An 18,897-nucleotide genomic window follows, 5' to 3' on the forward strand; every position below is an offset into this window, starting at 1 on the left:
TAATGGACTAAATTCCTCCATCAAAAGACACCGATTGGCAAACTGGATTAAAAAGGAAGATCCAACAATCTGCTGCCTACAGGAGGCCCACCTCATCGACAGAAATAAACACTGGCTGAGAGTGAAAGGTTGAAAGAAGATTTACCAAACCAATGGTCCCCCAAAACAGGAAGTGGTAGCAATACTTATCTCAAAGTAGACTTCAAACCTACTTTGATCAAGTGAGATAAAGAGGGATACTCCATACTAAGAAAAGGGGAAGTACACCAAAAGGAAATAACAATTATCAACCTATATGCACCCAATGTCAATGCACCCAATTTCATCAAACATACTCAGAAGGACCTAAAAGCATATGTAGACTCCAATACAGTGGTAGTTGGAGACCTTAATTCCCCACAATCACCAATAGATAGGTCATCCAAACAAAAAATCAATAAAGAAATCCTAGAACTAAATCACACCATAGATCAAATGGACCTAACTGATGTCTACAAAACATTTCATCCAACTTCTACACAATATACATTCGTCTTGACAGCCCATAGAACCTTCTCAAAAACTGATCATATCTTAGGGCACAAAGCAAGCCTCAGCAAATATAAGAAAATAGAAATAATCCCATGCATTCTGTCTGACCACAATGCATTAAAAGTAGAAATCAACAACAAAAACAGCAGTAAAAAAACACACAATTAGAAGCTGAACAACACATTACTCAATGTTGAATGGGTCATCGATGAAATAAAAGAGGAAATTAAAAGGTTCCTGGAAGTTGATGAAAATGAAAACATAACCTACAAGAACCTATGGGACATAGCAAAGTCAGTCCTAAGAGGAAAGTTTATAGCCATGAGTGCATATATCAAAAAGACAGAAAGATCTCAAATCAATGACCTAACACTACAGCTGAAACTCCTAGAAAAACAGGAACAAACAAATCCCAAACAAGCAGAAGGAAAGAAATAATTAAGATAAGGGCTGAAATCAATGAAATAGAAACCAAAAAAACCATACAAAGAATCAATGAAACAAAAAACTGCTTCTTTGAAAAAATAAATAAGATTAACAGACCCCAGGCAAACCTGACTAAAATGAGGAGAGAAAAAACCCAAATCAGTAAAATCATAAATTCAAAATGAGAGATAACAACAAACACCACAGAAATCCAGGAAATCACCAGAGACTACTCTGAGAACCTATACTCTAATAAATTTGAAAATCTCAAAGACATGGACAGACTCCTAGAAACTTAAACCACCCAAAAATGAACCATGAGGATATTAATCACCTGAATAGATCTATAACACAAAAAAGACATTGAAGCTGCCATCAAAAAAAGAAAAGTCCAGGACCTGACAGGTTCACTGCTGAATTCTATCAGACATTTAAAGAATTAATACCAACTCTCCTTAAACTGTTCCACAAAATAGAAAGGGAAGGAACACTGTCTAACTCATTTTATGAAGCCAATATTACTCTCATCCCAAAACCAGATAAAGACACCTTTAAAAAGGAGAACTACAGGCCAATTTCCCTAATGAGTATCAATGCAAAAATCCTCAATAAAATAATGGCAAACTGAATTCAACAATACATCAGAAAGATCATTCACCACAACCAAGTTGGCTTCGTCCCAAGTATGCAGGGGTGGTTCAACATATGAAAACCTATAAATGTAATACAGCACATCAATAGAAGCAAAGACAAAAACCACTTGATCATACAATAGATGCAGAAAAAGCCTTCAACAAGATCCAACACCACTTCATGATAAAAGCTCTAAGTAAACTAGGAATAGAAAGAATGTACCTCAACATTGTAAAGGCTATATATGACAAACCTACAACCAACATTATACTTAATGGTGAAAAACTGAAACCAATCTCCCTAAAATCAGGAACAAGACAAAGGTGCCCACTATCCCCACTCCTATTCAACATAATACTGGAATTTCTAGCCAGAGCAATTAGGCAAGAAGAAGAAATAAAAGGAACACAAATAGGTAAAGAAACTGTTAAATATTCTTATTTGCAGATGATATGATTCTATACCTTAAAGACCCCGATAACTCTACCCAAAAACTCTTAGACACTATAAACAGCTACAGTAAGGTGGCAGGATACAAAATCAACCTACAAAAATCATTAGCTTTTCTATACACCAAACTGAGAAGGAATACATGGAAATAATTCCATTCACAATAGCCTCAAAAAAAATCAAATACCTAGGAGTAAATTTAACAAAGGATGTGAATGACCTCTGCAAGGAGAATTACAAACTCCTGAAGAAAGAGATCAAGGAAGTCTACAGAAGATGGAAAGATCTCCCATGCTCATGGATTGGTAGAATCAACATAGTAAAAATGTCTATACTGCCAAAAGCAATCTACATGTTTAATGCAATTCCCATCAAAATCCCAATGACTTTCATTACAGCGATTGAAAAATCTACCCTAAAATTCATTTGGGCACACAAGAGACCGTGAATAGCCAAGGCAATACTCAGCAAAAAAAGCAATGCTGGGGGTATCACAATACCTGACTTCAAACTATATTACAAAACAATAGCAATAAAAACAGCATGGTACTGGCATAAAAACAGACATGAAGACCAGTGGAACAGAATAGAGGACCCAGATATGAATCCACACAACAATACCCACCTCATTATAGACAAAGCTGCCAAAAATATATGATGGAAAAAAGGCAGCCTCTTCAACAAATGTTGCTGGGAAAAGTGGTTACCTGTCTGCAAGAAACTGAAACTAGATCTGTGTCTATCACCTCGTACTAGTATTAACTCAAAATGGATCAAGGACCTAAATATCAGACCTGAAACTCTGAAGTTACTATAGGAAGGAGCAGGAAACACTCTGGAATACATAGGTATAGGCAAAGGCTTCCTCAATAGAACCCCAGCAGCCCCGCAACTAAGAGAAAGGATGAATAAATAGGGCTTCATAAAATTAAAAAGCTTCTGTACAACAAAAGAAATGGTCTCTACACTGAAAAGACCACCCACAGAGTGGGAGAAAATATTTTCCAGTTATTCATCAGACAAGGGACCGATAGCCAGAATATACAGGGAATTAAGAAAGTAAACTCTCCTGAAATCAGTGAACCAATAAAGAAATGGGCAACTGAACTAAACAGAACTTTATCAAAAGAAGAAATACAAATGGCTAAAAAACACATAAAAAAAATGCTCACTATCTGTGGCCATAAAGGAAATGCAAATAAAAACCACACTAAGAGTCCACCTGACCCCTGTTAGAATAGCCATCATCAAAAACACCAACAACAACATGTGCTGGTGAGGATTTGGGAAAAAAGGAACCCTAATCCACTACTGGTGGGAATGCAAGCTGGTGCAACCACTCTGGAAAAAAATTTGGAGACTTCTTACAAATCTAAACATAGACCTGCCATATGATCCAGCAATCCCACTTCTGGGGATATACCCAAAGGAATGCCACACAGGTTATTCCAGAGGCACCTGCACACCAATGTTTATTGCAGCACTATTCACAATAGCCAAGTTATGGAAACAGCCAAGATGCCCCACCACTGATGAATGGATTAAGAAAATGTGGTATTTATATACAATGGAATTTTACTCAGCCATGAAGAAGAATGAAATCTTAATCATTTATAAGTAAATGGATGGAACTGGAGAACATCATCTTAAGCAAAGTTAGCCAGGCTCAGAAGGCTGAAAATCATATGTTCTCCCTCATATGCAGACTTTAGACCTAAAACAAATGCAGTAATTTTATTGTACATTGGTCACACACTAAGAGAAGAACACATACATGAGGAATAGGGCAAGGTAGAAAACCCAAAACTTCAAAGTGTTTGATGTGCCTACTGTAGAGGAGATAATATAGTAACCTTAAAATGAAAGAGGTCACTATGGGAAGGTGACCGGGAAATAGTGAAGAGGTCTGGTAGAGATGAATCAATTCAGGTTGTAATACACATGTGCATGGAAGCAATGCTAGGAATCTCTGTATAGCTGTCTTTATGTCAAACTAGAAAAAACACTATGTATTTCTTGTTATTGCTATGTCTTCTCTTCAACAAAATTGGAGAAGAGGGCAAAACAGGTTCTGCCTGGAAGTGAGAGTGGTGAGAGAGGCAGAGGGAAAGGACAAGGGAGGGAGTGGGGGGCAGGGGGGAGAAATGGCCCAAACAGTGTATGCACATATGAATATATAAAAAAAAATGAGCATTAGGAAAGAAGCAATCACAAAAAAGATGCAGAGAATATTATATACCTTTCAGTAGTGACACTAAATGTTAATGGCCTCAGTTTTCCAGTTGAAAGACACAGAATGGTGGGTTAGATTACAAAACAAGACCTGACCATTTGCTGCCTATAAGAAATGTACCTCACTGAAAAACAAAACATTCGGTTAGGGAAAATATTTTCCAAACAAATGCACATCAAAAGCTATACTCCTATTTGATGAAACAAACTTCAGACCAAAATTAATCAGAAGAAACAAAGAAGGTCACTTCATATTAATAAATGAAACAATCCACCAAGAAGAGATAACAACTACAAATATGTAAGTACAAAACTTTGATGCACCCAATTCTTAAAACAAACACTTCTAGACACAAAAACATAGATAGACTCCAACACAATAATAGTGGGAGACTTCAACACCACTTTCTCGCCAAAAGACAAGTCATCCAGGCCAAAAAAAAAAAAAAGAAATTAGCAAAGAAACTTCAGAATTAAAAAACAGTAAAGACCAAACTAACTTAACAGACATTTGCAAAATATTTCATCCAACAGCTTCACAATACACAGTCTTCTCAAAAGCTCATGGAATTCTGTCCAAAATAAATCATATTTTAGTACAGAGACAAGTCCTAGCAAATACAAGAAAACTGAGATAATCCCCTGTATCTATCAGACCAGAATGGACTAACTCTAGGAAAAGAAACTCCAGAGAATATTTAGACAAAAGCAACTGGAAAATTCACTCTTGAATGACCAGTGAGTCTCCTAAGAAATAAAGGAAGAAAATCAAAAAGTTTCTAGATGTAATGAAATTGAAAATATAACTTACCAGAATCTCTGGGACTATAATAAAAGCAGTACTAAAGGAAAAAATTATAGCTATGAGCATCTACCAAAAAATCCCAAGGTCTCAAATAAATAACTTAATGATGTACCTTAAGTCCCTAGAAAAAACAACAAAAAACAAAACCCAAAATTACTAAGTAGAAAGAAGTAATAAAGATTAGAAAAGAAATTAGTGAAATAAAGACAGAAAAATACAAAGAATCAATGAAGGGCTTTCTACTGTTTCACAATTTGTCTCTGTCTAGTTCTCTGTTTGGGAGAAACAATAGCAAAACTTAGTTAAAGAAAAGGAAAGAATAGTTACTTCAAAAGAAAAGGGGGTAGGCCCTGGTCAGATGGAACAAAAGCACCAATCTTTGTTCAAAGGGCAATTTATAAGTTGTAAAGGAAACAGCAGGAAAATCTGGGTAGTTCAGACCTGAAAATGGCACATGCCCAGTAAAGAGGGATCTGTCCTCAATTTGACCTCTCAGGTAAAGCCCTCTACTTAAGACCTTAAGAATATTGGTCACATCTCATGCATACAGTTAGACTTGGGAATTAGCATTGAAGAGGAAGATAGCCTTAAAACAGGGTTGTTAAACATGGTAAACTGTCAATTAAAAGCTATAACCTCAAACAGAGCTGTAAAACATGAGGAATTGCCCATTAGAGCCATGCAAAAGTTCAGGATCCAGGTGAAGGGCACCATGCAGAGATAAGCACCCATTCCTGCATTCCTTTGTCTCCACTTGTAAACAAACTTTCCAAAGCAGGACTCCCCTGCTGTTCTTACCTAAACCTTAGGTCTCTAATCCACTACTGGCCCCTAATTTATGGGAGAGCACATTCCTTGTAAACTGATGCCCTGTACTGCCTTTTAAATATCCTGTGAATCCTTTGTTCAGGGCTCAGACACAGGTATACATCTGGGCCCGCTAGTGTAAAATTAAAATCTGAGTTCTCCACTCCTCTGAGTGTTGCTTGGTTTCTCCTCTGACTATATTGCCACAACAGCATAAGTGCACGCACAAAGCAACAACACATTGTCAATCATATCTGTCAATCACCCTATCCCCTTCTGCAAAGACCACTCAGATTTTCCTGCTGTTTTCCCTTATAGACCTGAACTAGGAAAGAGACTTGTTTTTTGAAGAACTTGTATCTACAAAAGGATTTACAACTGAAAAGGAATTTACAACTGAGATGTTCAAGGGTGGTAAGAGGTAGTGAAGAGAAATTCAGTATTGGGGTGACTTTTTGCTGAAGAGGATGGGGTCACTAGGGGGCGTTGGGGGGGCGCGGGAGGTTATTTCCTGTCACTAGCCTGCCTCAGGGCCAGCCTTGAATAAATCTATTTCCTCCCACTTTTTCAGGAGATTAGCAAACAGCATGAACCTTAGATTCCAGTAACATTTGTCGTTATGTATTCAGTCATCGTTTAACATCCAACTTGAACCCAGGTTGTAACAAAATTGCCTCAAAATGCCCTAACACTAAGTAATTATCATTCCTATGTTATCACTTCTCTAATATTAAGAAACTGTCATTTCTTAACATTTTAATAAACATAATTTTTATGTGGCCTTGGAATTAAAATCATAACTGAGGGGAAAGCCTAAATAACTTCAATAGCTTTACTTGCTTTAATTAACATTAAAAGTCACTAATTATGAGTAATATATTATTCATCTTCCATTAGCTTTGTTGTAGATGACACTTCATAAAACAGTTTTAGACCCCAGGCCCAAACTCCTGGTATTCCACGTCAGGTCCAGTTACTCATCCTTATACACCAAATAAAAAGAAATGGTGAAGGTCAGAGGAAGGAGGGTTTTATTATATGACCCAGAACATGCCATAAGAAGAAACAAAATAAGCACTTCAGCCCATTTTCAGCCATCTTTAGGGTACAGACATGAGCTTAAAGTTTAAATAGAGGAGTAATTGGAGGAGGGAGAGAAAGATACGCAAATTAAGCTGTCTTCCTGGTCAAAGTGTGGCTTGATTATTATCTCAGTTCTGGTTCTCCAAAGGTTCCTGAGAAGTTATTGCTGTCATCCCTTGAGGGGAGCAATCTGGTTCCCACTGCTCCTGCTCCAGGGCACAGCCTAATCATTATAGGTAATTGTCCAGAATTAGGGGATGAGGGGTGTTGTTCTGCTGTTCCTTAAGGGATATTATCAATCAGATCTGGAATCCAATATGTCTGCAAAGTTAACTACAGAGAGAATGTCTTAGAGCAAAGACAAATGCAAAATGGAGGCAGAAATGCCAAGTTTTGTCCTGGTTTTAGTTCATTTGTGGGCCTGAGTAAGGAGCCAGTGCTTTTCAGCAAATGCAGTTTAATACCTGTTACACTCTGATACTTGGGCTATGATGATTAGGGTTGCCTAGGTTACTTTTCAGGGACTTGAAAGATGCTTTTAAGAAAAGCACTGACTCTTTACTTGAGCCTGCAGTTGTTTGATGGGTGACTAAAACAGAGTATAAAACTCTTAGCATCTCTGCCTTTATATTGTATCTGTCTCCTTTGCTACATTAACCTTTGTAATACATTTTTTTTTCTGCTAAACTCTAAGCATAGTTATGTTAATCATTTAGGGAATATTTGTCCAGAACTGGTAATACAAGGTTAGTTTGCTCAAAATTTCCCTTACCTCACTCCTCCCCCTTCAAGGCACCAAAACAAGAGTAATTTCAAGATTTACAGGTGTGAGCTGGCACTGGTGGCTCATATCTACAATCCTAGCTACTCAGGAAGCAGAAATCAGGATTGTAGTTCAAAGCTAGCCCAGGCAAATAGTTCATGATGTTGTGGCAATATTGTCAGAGGAGAAACCAAGCAACACTCGGAGGAGTGGAGAACTCAGATTTTAATTTTTACGCTAGTGGGCCCAGACGTGTACCTATGTCTGAGCCCCGAACAAAGAATTCACAGGATATTTAAAAGGCAGTGCAGGGTATCAGGTTACAAGGAATGTGCTCTCCCATAAAGTAGGGCTAGTAGTGGGTTAGAGACCTAAGGTTTAGATAAGAGCAGCAGGGGAGGCCTGCTTTGGAAAGTTTATTTACAAGTGTAGACAAAGGAATGCAGGAATGGGTGCTTATCTCTGCATGGTGCCTTTCATCTTGGTCCCAAACTTTTGCATGGCTCTAATGGGCAATTCCTCACAGCTCTGTCCAAAGTTATAGCTTTTAATTGACAGTTTACCATGTTTTACAACCCTGTTTCAAGGCTATCTTCCTCTTCAATGAGACTTCATCTGAAAAATACCCAATATAAAAAATGGGCTGGCAGAATGGCTCAAGTGGTAAAGTACCTGCCTAACAAGCATAAGGCTCTGAGTTCAAATTCCAGTACAATGAAAAAAATGTACAGGTAATATAATTGCTGAGAATTCTGGTCAGAAGTTACCTGTTCTTTATGGTATGGACAAATATGTGAAGAATTCATGGAAGTCATAAGGGAGATAATGAAGTTTATTACAGGTGTGGTTTCTGCCAGGTGAAGTGGACAAGCTGCGCAAGAAAAAAGCAGCAATTTTTGTTTAAACACTGTCCTGAACTTGGAGGTGGGGAAAAACCTGGGCCATTGCCAAGTGTCAATGGCCTACAAGCAGGTTGAGGGGTGGGAGAGGGAATCTAGGCAGACTAGAGCATAAACTTATGCAAATTTTCAGGTACCTTAAGTTTAAGTGGGAGAAAATTTGCATGGTTTCTTTTTTTCCCCTAGCTCTACAGCTAAAAAAGGATTTGCAATTTAAAAGAGCCCTTGTGATTGAATGAGAGATTCAAAGTGAGTGACTGAGAAAGGTATTTAATCTGAGATGGTCTAAATTATGTAGATTTAAGAGTCCCAATCTTTCCTTAATTTCTATCTGCCTTGAGAGACATCACAATCCACAGATTTACCTACCACCAGGTTTCACAGCATCCCATTTCAGACCACTAGAGCAATGCTTACAAGTCTCCAGGTATCAATCCTGTGCTGACTTAAACCTTTCTTTCCCCCTTGCTAAAAAAATTAAAACAGCTTGAAATTTGTGCTAAGTTAACATGGTCATTTCTAGACATTAGTCCACCATTTTCTCATTTTGTTTTCATTCAGAAATATGTATGCATGGAAATGTCACAACAAAACTCTTGTATAACTATCGTATACTAATAAAAATGTTTTTTAAAAATCTTTTTTCTTACCCCAACAATTAGTTCCCTTTTCCAACAGCAAGTAAGTGGACTTGAGTTCAGTCACATAGTGAATTGAGAGGAAATATTAGAATAAGATACATTAGTCTGTTAGTAAAAATAAAATTGATAGACTTTTTTATAATAAACGTGGCTTATCGTATTTACCATTAAATGAGAAGTTTGTGCAGTATATGTAATTTTGTTTTTCTAATTCTGAATTGCAAGCATAAAACTCTATTATATATTCTATCACTTGGATAAAGTAAAGTTGTAGTTGTCTTTCAAAAAAGTAACCATTAAAACTCACTGCATTTTTATTAGCATATTGAGTTGTTTTCTAATCTTTTTCTATAGATAATACATAAATTGTAAAAAGATCATAAATACTTTACATCTTCAAAATCATACGCATGTAAATTTTAAACTGGAGCAAATGCTTCAGAATATTCTTTTCTTTTAAGGGGATTGAAGACTTTCTATTCGGCCCAATCCTCCATGAATATAAATTCCCCTCAGATGGAAAGAATTTACTCATCAAAAAAATCATCCTTCTGTGGAGAAAGGTCAATATGGTGCAAATATGGTGTACACAGGTAGGTAAATGGAAAATGATACCTGTTGAAACTACTGTACAAATGGGGAGGGAGAGGTAAAAAAAGAATGATGAAGGGGGTGAATTCAACTATGATATATTTGATATATTGTAAGAAATTTTGTAAATGTCCCAATTTACCCCCACTCAGGACAACAATTAAAAAACTGTTCTTCTTACTAAAAGAGAGGAGTTCAAAGTTTCCCAGCCCACAGAAATAATAAATATGCATTGAAATGGAAATACTAATTATCCAGATTTGATCCATACACTGAGAAAATGTAAGAATGAGATCATAATATACTTTAGCACAGGGGAAACAAGATACTTGAGACCTGCAGTCACCCAGATCATTCTGACCTAGCACAAGAGATTTCTACAGACTTCCCAATGCCATGAAGATATTAATAGCCCCAATAAAAGCATTTTCCTTGGCATGTATAACATCAGAGAGAAATGATCAATTGATGTCTTGTTATTCTTGTCAACCAATGCAGTTGTAACAACCAGTTTCCCAAAACTTTCTTGTTCTTTTTAATTTTAATCTATAAAAAGCCAGACCCTTTGGGTACCATTTTGAGAGAACTTACTCTAGGCAATTAGAATATATGTTTATTCCCTGGGTAACGATCTTCATTTTAGCTTGAATAAACTTGTCTTATACTTGGTTTACATCAACTTGTCTTTTAGGTTAACATTTTTTGGTGACTGTTGATGGACCCCAAAGTGACTTTCCTTGATTCTTCAGCAGCTCTTACCAACTCTGTGTATCATCCTAGTAATTGAACCCAATGTGTTTTCCAAATTTGGGTGCTCAGCTAGAGGCCAGAGATGATTCCTCTGGTGATCCCAAGTATCCCAGATCTTTGTGTTTAAGAATAAAATTTATGCAAACAATTTTCTGACTTTTCTCTGTGAAAATTAGTAGAGTTCCATTCCAACAAGACAAGAACTGATGTCTACTTTCCTTTGAAGGTAAGGTCTTATATAAGGGTAGGGTTGCTTTCCGATAAGTCTCCTAACTTTTTTGTTTTGGTGGATTTGGTATAAGTACTTTGTAAATTTCAGTTGCTCAACTTCTTTTTGTTCCACATCTATCTTTAAATGTAATGACTCCTCTTTAGTCTGACCCCAATTAAAAAACACATGGCAAATGGTACTTTAACAACTAAAGTCTGAAAGCAGTGCCAGAACATTGGTCTATCATGTACAGCAGTCTCAGAGGACCTCCCACCAGAACATTTTAGGGAACTTACAGTGCATCTAGGAAGTGCACATAGGCTCTGTTAGTTTTAGCTGACTTTATAAATGTACGTTTTTGGTGCCTCAAGTTGCCAATACCTAGGGAAAAGACCAAATCTCCATGAGAATGATTTTTTTGATGATGTTGGACATCAGTTGAACCAAGGGCTTCCCACATGCTAGACAAGTGCTCTACCACTGAGCTACACCTCAAACAAAAATTGATTTTAACTTATAATACCCCAAATGAGGACTTTTTGAAATTTTAAAGCTAGTATATATGATGGTCAATTGCAAAAACTTGGTATTAAACCCCCCCCAAAAAAATGGGTCAGGCTTGTTTTCAATGATAACAATATCTCCTAAGTATAGCTCAGAAAAAAAGAGCACCTACCTCAAAATAGTAAATCAAATTTAAGAGATAGTCTCTATAACTCTTCCAAAGCTACTGTGCCTTCTTCTACCACTAAAGCTGCTACAGCTTTCTGGTGATCTACTTATAATGGACCCTTAGAAACTGCTTTTGCTGGAAAGCACTGATTCCTCAATTGGCTCCACAAATTAATTCAGGCAGGATGAAAGCCTATAAATCTGTATACTTAATTTGAAAACTTCAAGTCAAACTCCTGCTTAATTCTTAATGTAGCCATGTTGATCATTCAAGGAATATTTGTATAAAAACTGGTGATACCATAAAGATAAGACTACTATCACCTTTTACAATTTTTAGACAGTTTCCAGACCCCCCCCCCCACCAAATGATACCTGAAAGTCTCCAGGCATTGTCCTAAACCTGCAGTCACCTTGCAATCTAGGAACCACAAAACTTTACAAGCAGATAACCTCATGATGAGATCCTCCCCCTCCCTCCAAGCAAGAGCAATCATCTAATGAAAATTTGATTGTCCATCAAGCAAAACAAGACCTTTTTAGGCAACCAGAACTGAGATAATGATCAACTAGACCACACTTTGACTGGACTTACTAAATTATGTGTAACTCTCACCCTCTGTCTCAAATCTTCCTCTATTTAAACCTAAAGCTCATGTTACTACCCCAAAGATAGGCAAAAATGCTTTTTCTCCCTCTTCCTATGTGCAGTCACTAAAATAAATAAAACTTCTAGGCTCTCACTCCTTTCTACTTGTTCCATCTGCACTGATACATCTTCTGTGGGAATTTTTTAGGAACTTATAATGCACACATTCTCTCCTCCTAAAGGAGAGAGATGTTTTTATATCTTATTAATATAAAAATGACATCTCTGTATTAAAGCAAATAAGAAAATAATTTATTCTGAGCCAAATATGAGTAACTATGGCCTTCAAATATGGAATCAAGTTATCCTGATTGATACATTCCACTATAGAAGAGTTTACACAAACTTTTATAGTCACAGACCAAAGAAAGCCATTAATCAGTGAGTTTACAAAATACATTGGGGGTCATCAGAGAAGCAGGCTACAACAAGATGGAGAAATTTCTACTGCAAGATATACAGTATGTATGTTTTTATCAAGTTCTTAGCTTTAGAGTTGGTTGCAACTAGAGTTTTGTCAGGTTTAGCATACATTCCAAGAATTTTATGTAGTAGTCAAGAGGTTGTTAAGTAAGAAATAGAAGTAGTAAATAGCTAAAAAATGAAAAGGAGGGGGAGACTGAAGACTGCCCAAAATAACTGGCTCTTTATCTACATTCTATCCCTTCAAAATCACAATGTTCTCATCAGCTAAGGTCAAACAGTCTATTGACTCTTGAATATAGATGTACCCTTTTCAGAAAACTTCAGTTCATAGTCTAAAGCAAGCAGAGCAATTAGGACAACTAAAACCACAAGAACACCCAGATTTAGGCTTCTACGACAATTGTACAGACTTTGAAGTGCTTTCCCTATAAGTCATACTTGCTAAAATGACTAAAACTGTTAGATTAGGCAGCTAAGTCGGCAGTAACAGGAATGAGTAAATTCCGTAGGGTACAAGATTTCATTCCCCTTTGAAGATGTGAACTCATAAAACTACAGATGGCCTACATCCATAATAAATAATAAATATCCCAGATGGCCCACTCCCTGAACCGTATCAATGTCACATGTGTGCCTTGAGGGTACAATGACTGCTATATGACTTCCACAAATTATACCAAACCAGGAAGGAAAAAGAGGATCAGATGTGCAGATATGTCTTCCCTCACCTTCTTAAAACCACCGGCGCATTGCTTCCCACATCCAGGCAGCTACTCAACTTCGCTCCACTCCTACCCTACTGGTTAATAAAACCCCAATCCCTGACAACTGTAATGCAGTTGGCTCTTACCAAGCTGCATACCTCACATATTGAGGTATAATTCTGCTTTGCTAATAGTCGCTTTTTGCCATTGTGCGCCTCATGTTTTTCTTTTGTTTCCTGCACTTGGTGCAGTGCCCTAACCTTAGAACTTGCAGCCAAAGAACCAATGAACATCTGGAACACTCCAACCACAAATAACAAAACCTGTAACAAATTCCAAAGGAGAAAAGCTTTCAAACGTTTTGAAAAGACTTTCCCCCAATACTCCTTCTGGTCAAGCGGTCAGGGAAAATGTTCTTTCCCCTATAAAGCAAAAGTCTGCCCTAAGGTCAGCAATATATAGTAAACTACTTGATATTGGTTCCAAGGAGACAACCATTGAGGAAAAGCCACGAGTGCTCAGGACACAGAGTTCAGTGCTGTACTGCAGATGCTTGATTCATTTTTCCCAATAATATTGCCCAACTTCCACTAAAGACATGCTGCCTTTCAACAACTCTAAAATTCTCACTTCGCCACTTAAGTTAAGCACACTAACTTTTATCTTGCTTTAGGGGAACCATTTGCTTTTGGGGAGGCTTATTTTCAAAAAATTAAGAGCAGGGTAACACTCAGGAGATCACACAATGATTTAAACACAACTAATGATAATATAGGGGACAGACTGAGAGCATCTTCACATCAACTTGTTAGCAGGAGTTCTAGTTAGGGTCCTCAATTCTTATGTGTACAGGACATGAGATTTCAAGCAAGACACGAAACATAGTAAAAGTAATAGCAAATTTTACTAAGAGAAGTAAGTTTAGGACTAAGCTCAGTGTTCATGCCTATAATACCAGTTACTCAGGAGGCAGAGATGGTGAGGCTAGAAGTTCAAGGCCAGCCCAGGGAAAAAGTTAGTAATTCTATCAGATAAAATTAAGCCAAATGCTTCTCAAACTTTACAGGACCTGGGAAAAAATTTTAAGATCATTATATTAAATTAAGCAATTTTCATTAGATGTCTACATCATTTATAGAGAAGTTAAATACTAAAAACTCAATTATTAAACATAAGTTTAATGATCATATACCTTACCATTGTGTTCTGCAGGAACTTTCTTTTAAACTGAACATGTTTGAATGTGTTTCCACATCCAAGGCTTGTATTTTAAAGCAGCGTGTGTTTCTAGACATTATAAGTCAGTGTTTGTTTACAAAAGCAATTTCTAAAAATTATACATGCAAAGTAAAACTAAAAATAAGAAGGATAACAATTCTATATGTGAAAAAAGCGAGATGTGTTTTATAAAAATATATGGATGTTCTTTTGGTGAAGAATGTTAAAAGGAGAAAGAGCAATTTGTATTTGCTTATGTGAGAATCTTGTGTAGTCAAAATTACAAGAGAAAAATATTGGACAAAATTGAAAGTTTAAGGAAACTGTAGAAGTGTAAAGAAGATGAACCTTATAAAAGCAATTTTATGTGTGATGAAATTGGCTGAAACCAAAGGAGAATTATTTATAAAATCAGCTTTTGCAACTGAAGATTCATGTACTCATAGAGCCCATATTACTATCTACAGTTTAGCCTTACACTCATGATTACAGTCTTCTCTTACTCTCCTATTTGGGATACACCACCAAGGAATGAGCCTTCTCATAACAGAGAATCTCATTTCTTAACACTTGGGAGCTATCACTGGATCAACAATGCTACCCAGAGAAAGATTTTGATCAAAAGACAGAAGCAAGAGAGGACTTGAAATGTCACAAGAATGAGATCACAAAATTCTTTAACTCTGGGGAAACATGAGGCATGAGACCACAGTCACCTAGGTCATTCTGAGCTAGCACAACATATTTATGCAGACTCCCTTACATCATAAATGCAATAAATAACTTTAGTAAAAGCCTATTTCTGCTTATCACAATCCTGACTTACTGGAGTGTATGACATTAGTGACTGATGACCAATATCTTACTGACCATTTCAATAGTATCATCAAGTTTGCTATAAATTCCATCTTGTTCTTTCTTTAACTTATAAGAAACCAGTCCCCTCTGATGCCAATTCTGGAGCATTTTTTTCTGGGAAAGTAGAATTTTTGTTTTCTTCCCTAGTGGCCATCTCACTTTGGCTCTTAAAATATACAGGACTTTTAAAACATGTATCTTTTCATTTATTCTACACCACAGGACTTTTAATGCCAGCCATACAGAAACTAAGATGGAGAGGACATAGATCACAAAACTTGCAGAATCTAGAATCAAAACCAGATGCTGTAGTTCCAATTCCAGTGGGCCTTCCACACTTTGGGACATTTGTACTAAAAGGGTGAAAAGACATCAAGGGAATTCTACCTAACTCATATTTCTGTTTCAGTTGACTTCTTGTAGTCTGTCAATCATCTTTCAATTGTGTTAAATTAGAAATGAAACATCATCCCTTCTGTAGGACATAGAAATTTATATTATTTAGATTACACTGTTTCATGGATTTCACTACAAAATTTTCTTCAAACCCTTATCATGGGTCTGTTATAGATGAACATGGAAAGGACTTCAAAATAGGGAAGGAGCAAGGTAAGTCCTTTGTGTGGATTTTTATTGTACTTTAATAACACCCACCATTTCCCTTGCAAAGTCCAAAAACATCAACCTCATTTTCTATTCTTTTCCTCCATACCAAACACATCCCTTATGCTTATTCCACTTATACTACATCACAGCCATACTCACCTGTTTGCCATATCCCGTAATCAAGATTGTTACTGCCTTTGGGACTTTGCCCTGCTCTTCCCTCACTTGAAATGCTCTACAGGTGTCCTTCTCCCTCAGCTCCCATGACATTTCCTCACAAAAAGTCCTTCCTGACCACTCAATCCAAAGTAAGCACAGTTATTCTCTGGTATCATCCATGAGTTTAAGACATCATATAGTCTTAAACTCTTTGGATAGTCTCACAGATGGCGTATAGTAAGGTATACCACCTGTACCTTACTATAGACAATTAGCCCTCTGAGAACAGACATTTTTGATCATCTTCACTGATCTATTTTCAATGTTTAAACAAAGCCTAGATATGTTGTCATCTAAAATAAGATAGATGCTCAATTTATATTTGCTAATTAACTAAACCCCACCATTTGCATCTGAAACTCTGAGACAAAATGAAAGGGAAAGAATGACTATTAATGAATTGAGATTATAACATTTATTTGAGGAAAAGACAAAAATTTCTTTATTGATATTTGGTAAACTTTTGTAGTAAAATTCTTCACAATGAGTATCTACCATGGCTTTATATTCACATTCGTACACTGAAGTCCAAAAGGTAAATCCCAGTGTACGTTCCCTTTATCCTAAATGGCTATGTTCTAAATGGTTACTTCATTTCTGCTCCTTAGGAGCTAGGATCACAAGAAAATCTTTAGCTTCCTCTTACCATAGTGCCTCAAGACTAAAGAGAAGGGATAAGAGTAAGAAGAGCTCCACCCCCATACTTCTACCCTTTGAAAAAGCAAAAGAATCTCCCAAAACAAAATCCCCTCCAATACTCAGTGGTTTATTAAAATAATTAGTCAATTATGGACTATTATACTACAAAAAAATCAGTATCTCAATGACACAACTAAACAGGAATTGCAGATATGTTCTCTTCAAAAATATCACAACTGGGCTGAAAACGTAGCTCAGTGGTAGAGCACTTGCCTAGTATAAATGAGTTCCTAGGTACTATCTCTAGCACTGCAAAATATAAATAATCACATAGATATATACATAAAAACATCTTACAACCTTACCATTTCAGAATTCATTATCATCCAACTTTTTGTTAAAACCTTATAATTTCTAGGGTTAGGTTGCAACTTGCTGGTAGAAGGCTGCACAAAGCCCTGGTTCAACATCCTCTATTGTGGGAAAGAAAAGAACCTTATAATTTCTGAAACTAAATTGGGACATGAAAAAAATAAGTAAACTTGAAAATGACAGAATAAGCTAGTCTCCTTACTTTCTGAAAAGACAATGAAATAATACTCCTCCTTATATTTTTTCTTCTGAAATTATTTCTATAATTAACTTGCTTTTGTAATCATTTTCATTTATTTTTATTTCTTACTCTTCTCTGCTGTAGCAGTAGTTGTTGTTACTGTTTTTATTTTGCAATGTTGGGGATCAAACCCAAAGGCTCATGCATACTAGGCAAGTGCTCTATTACTGAGCTGCTCCTTCAGCTCTTCTCATAGTTTTGAACTTCCCATGCCCTAAGATTTAACATCTATAATAAACATACGTTCTCCTTAGGTGACCACCCTTTTCTTTAAAGTCTTTCTCAGAGCAATGTGGACATCCTTGTTCCTCAGACTGTAGATGAAAGGATTCATCATTGGCCCCACAATGGTATAAAAAATTGTAAATACTTTATCTTCATCCAGAGAGCCAACAGGGGAAGGCTTAAGATACATGAATGCTGATGCTCCAAAAAAAAGAGAAACAGCAATTATGTGGGAGCTGCAGGTACTGAAGGCTTTGGACCTGCCCTCTGTAGAACGCATACAGGAGATGTTGAAAAGAATCACAGTGTAAGAAATAAAGACAGTCAGACTAGGTACAATTACGTTGACACCCACTACAATGAAAACCACCAGCTCATTGATGGAGGTGCTTGTGCAAGAGAGCTTCAGGAGAGGAGGGATGTCACACATGTAATGATTGATGATGCTGCCATCACAGAAGGTGAGTCTCAACATGGATCCAGCATGGGCCATGGCACCCACAAACCCCATTGTGTACACAGACACTGTCATCATAAAGCAGAGCTGAGGAGACATGGTGACCCTATAAAGCAGAGGTTTACAGATGGCCACATATCGATCATAGGCCATTGAAGTCAAAATATAACATTCATCAATAACAAAAAAGCAAAAAAAGAAGAGCTGAGTCATGCACTCAGCATAAGAGATGATGTTCTGTTTTACAAAACTTGGCAGCATTTTGGGGATTATAACAGAGGAGTAGCAGAGATCGGTGAAGGAAAGGTTGAAGAGAAAGTAGTACATGGGAGTGTGCAGGTGAGGATTCAGACCAATCAGGGCCATCAAGCCCAGGTTTCCCACCACAGAGACCACATAGATTCCCAAGAAGAGGAAGAAGAGAGGCAGCTGGAGCTCTGGCTGTTGTGTTAATCCCAGCAGGATAAACTCTGTCACTGAAGAGTCATTTCCTGATGTCATTTTTCCTTGGCACATGTCTGTGAGAAAGGGAGAAGCAGTAACATTAAAACGAGATTGCAATTCTTTCCATCCTTCTTCACTACCATGAGACTGAGACCAATAGCAGGAGGATGAACCCAAATCCACCCTTATTTGGGCCATTGTTTTCTCCATTTTACAAGACTGAGAGAATGTATTAAAAACAAGTATTAAAAATAAATATTTATTTTAAAAATAAAAATAAATATGAAAGACTATTTCTGTGGGGATAAGATTCAGGAAACCAATGACCACTCTTGGCTTCTGCCC

At 36.9% G+C, this 18,897-nt stretch overlaps 1 protein-coding gene across 1 annotated transcript; it reads right to left on the reverse strand.

The window, feature by feature from the left end:
• Positions 1-17,676: 17,676 nt before the first annotated feature.
• LOC109680703 (olfactory receptor 8B3-like) lies at positions 17,677-18,624 on the reverse strand. The gene has a single exon (XM_020155421.2). The coding sequence runs from the start codon at positions 18,622-18,624 to the stop codon at positions 17,677-17,679; it is 948 nt and encodes a 315-aa protein (XP_020011010.1).
• Positions 18,625-18,897: the final 273 nt, after the last annotated feature.

The sequence above is a fragment of the Castor canadensis genome, chromosome 2 (assembly GCF_047511655.1).
Source record: "Castor canadensis chromosome 2, mCasCan1.hap1v2, whole genome shotgun sequence".
Lineage (NCBI taxonomy): Eukaryota > Metazoa > Chordata > Mammalia > Rodentia > Castoridae > Castor > Castor canadensis.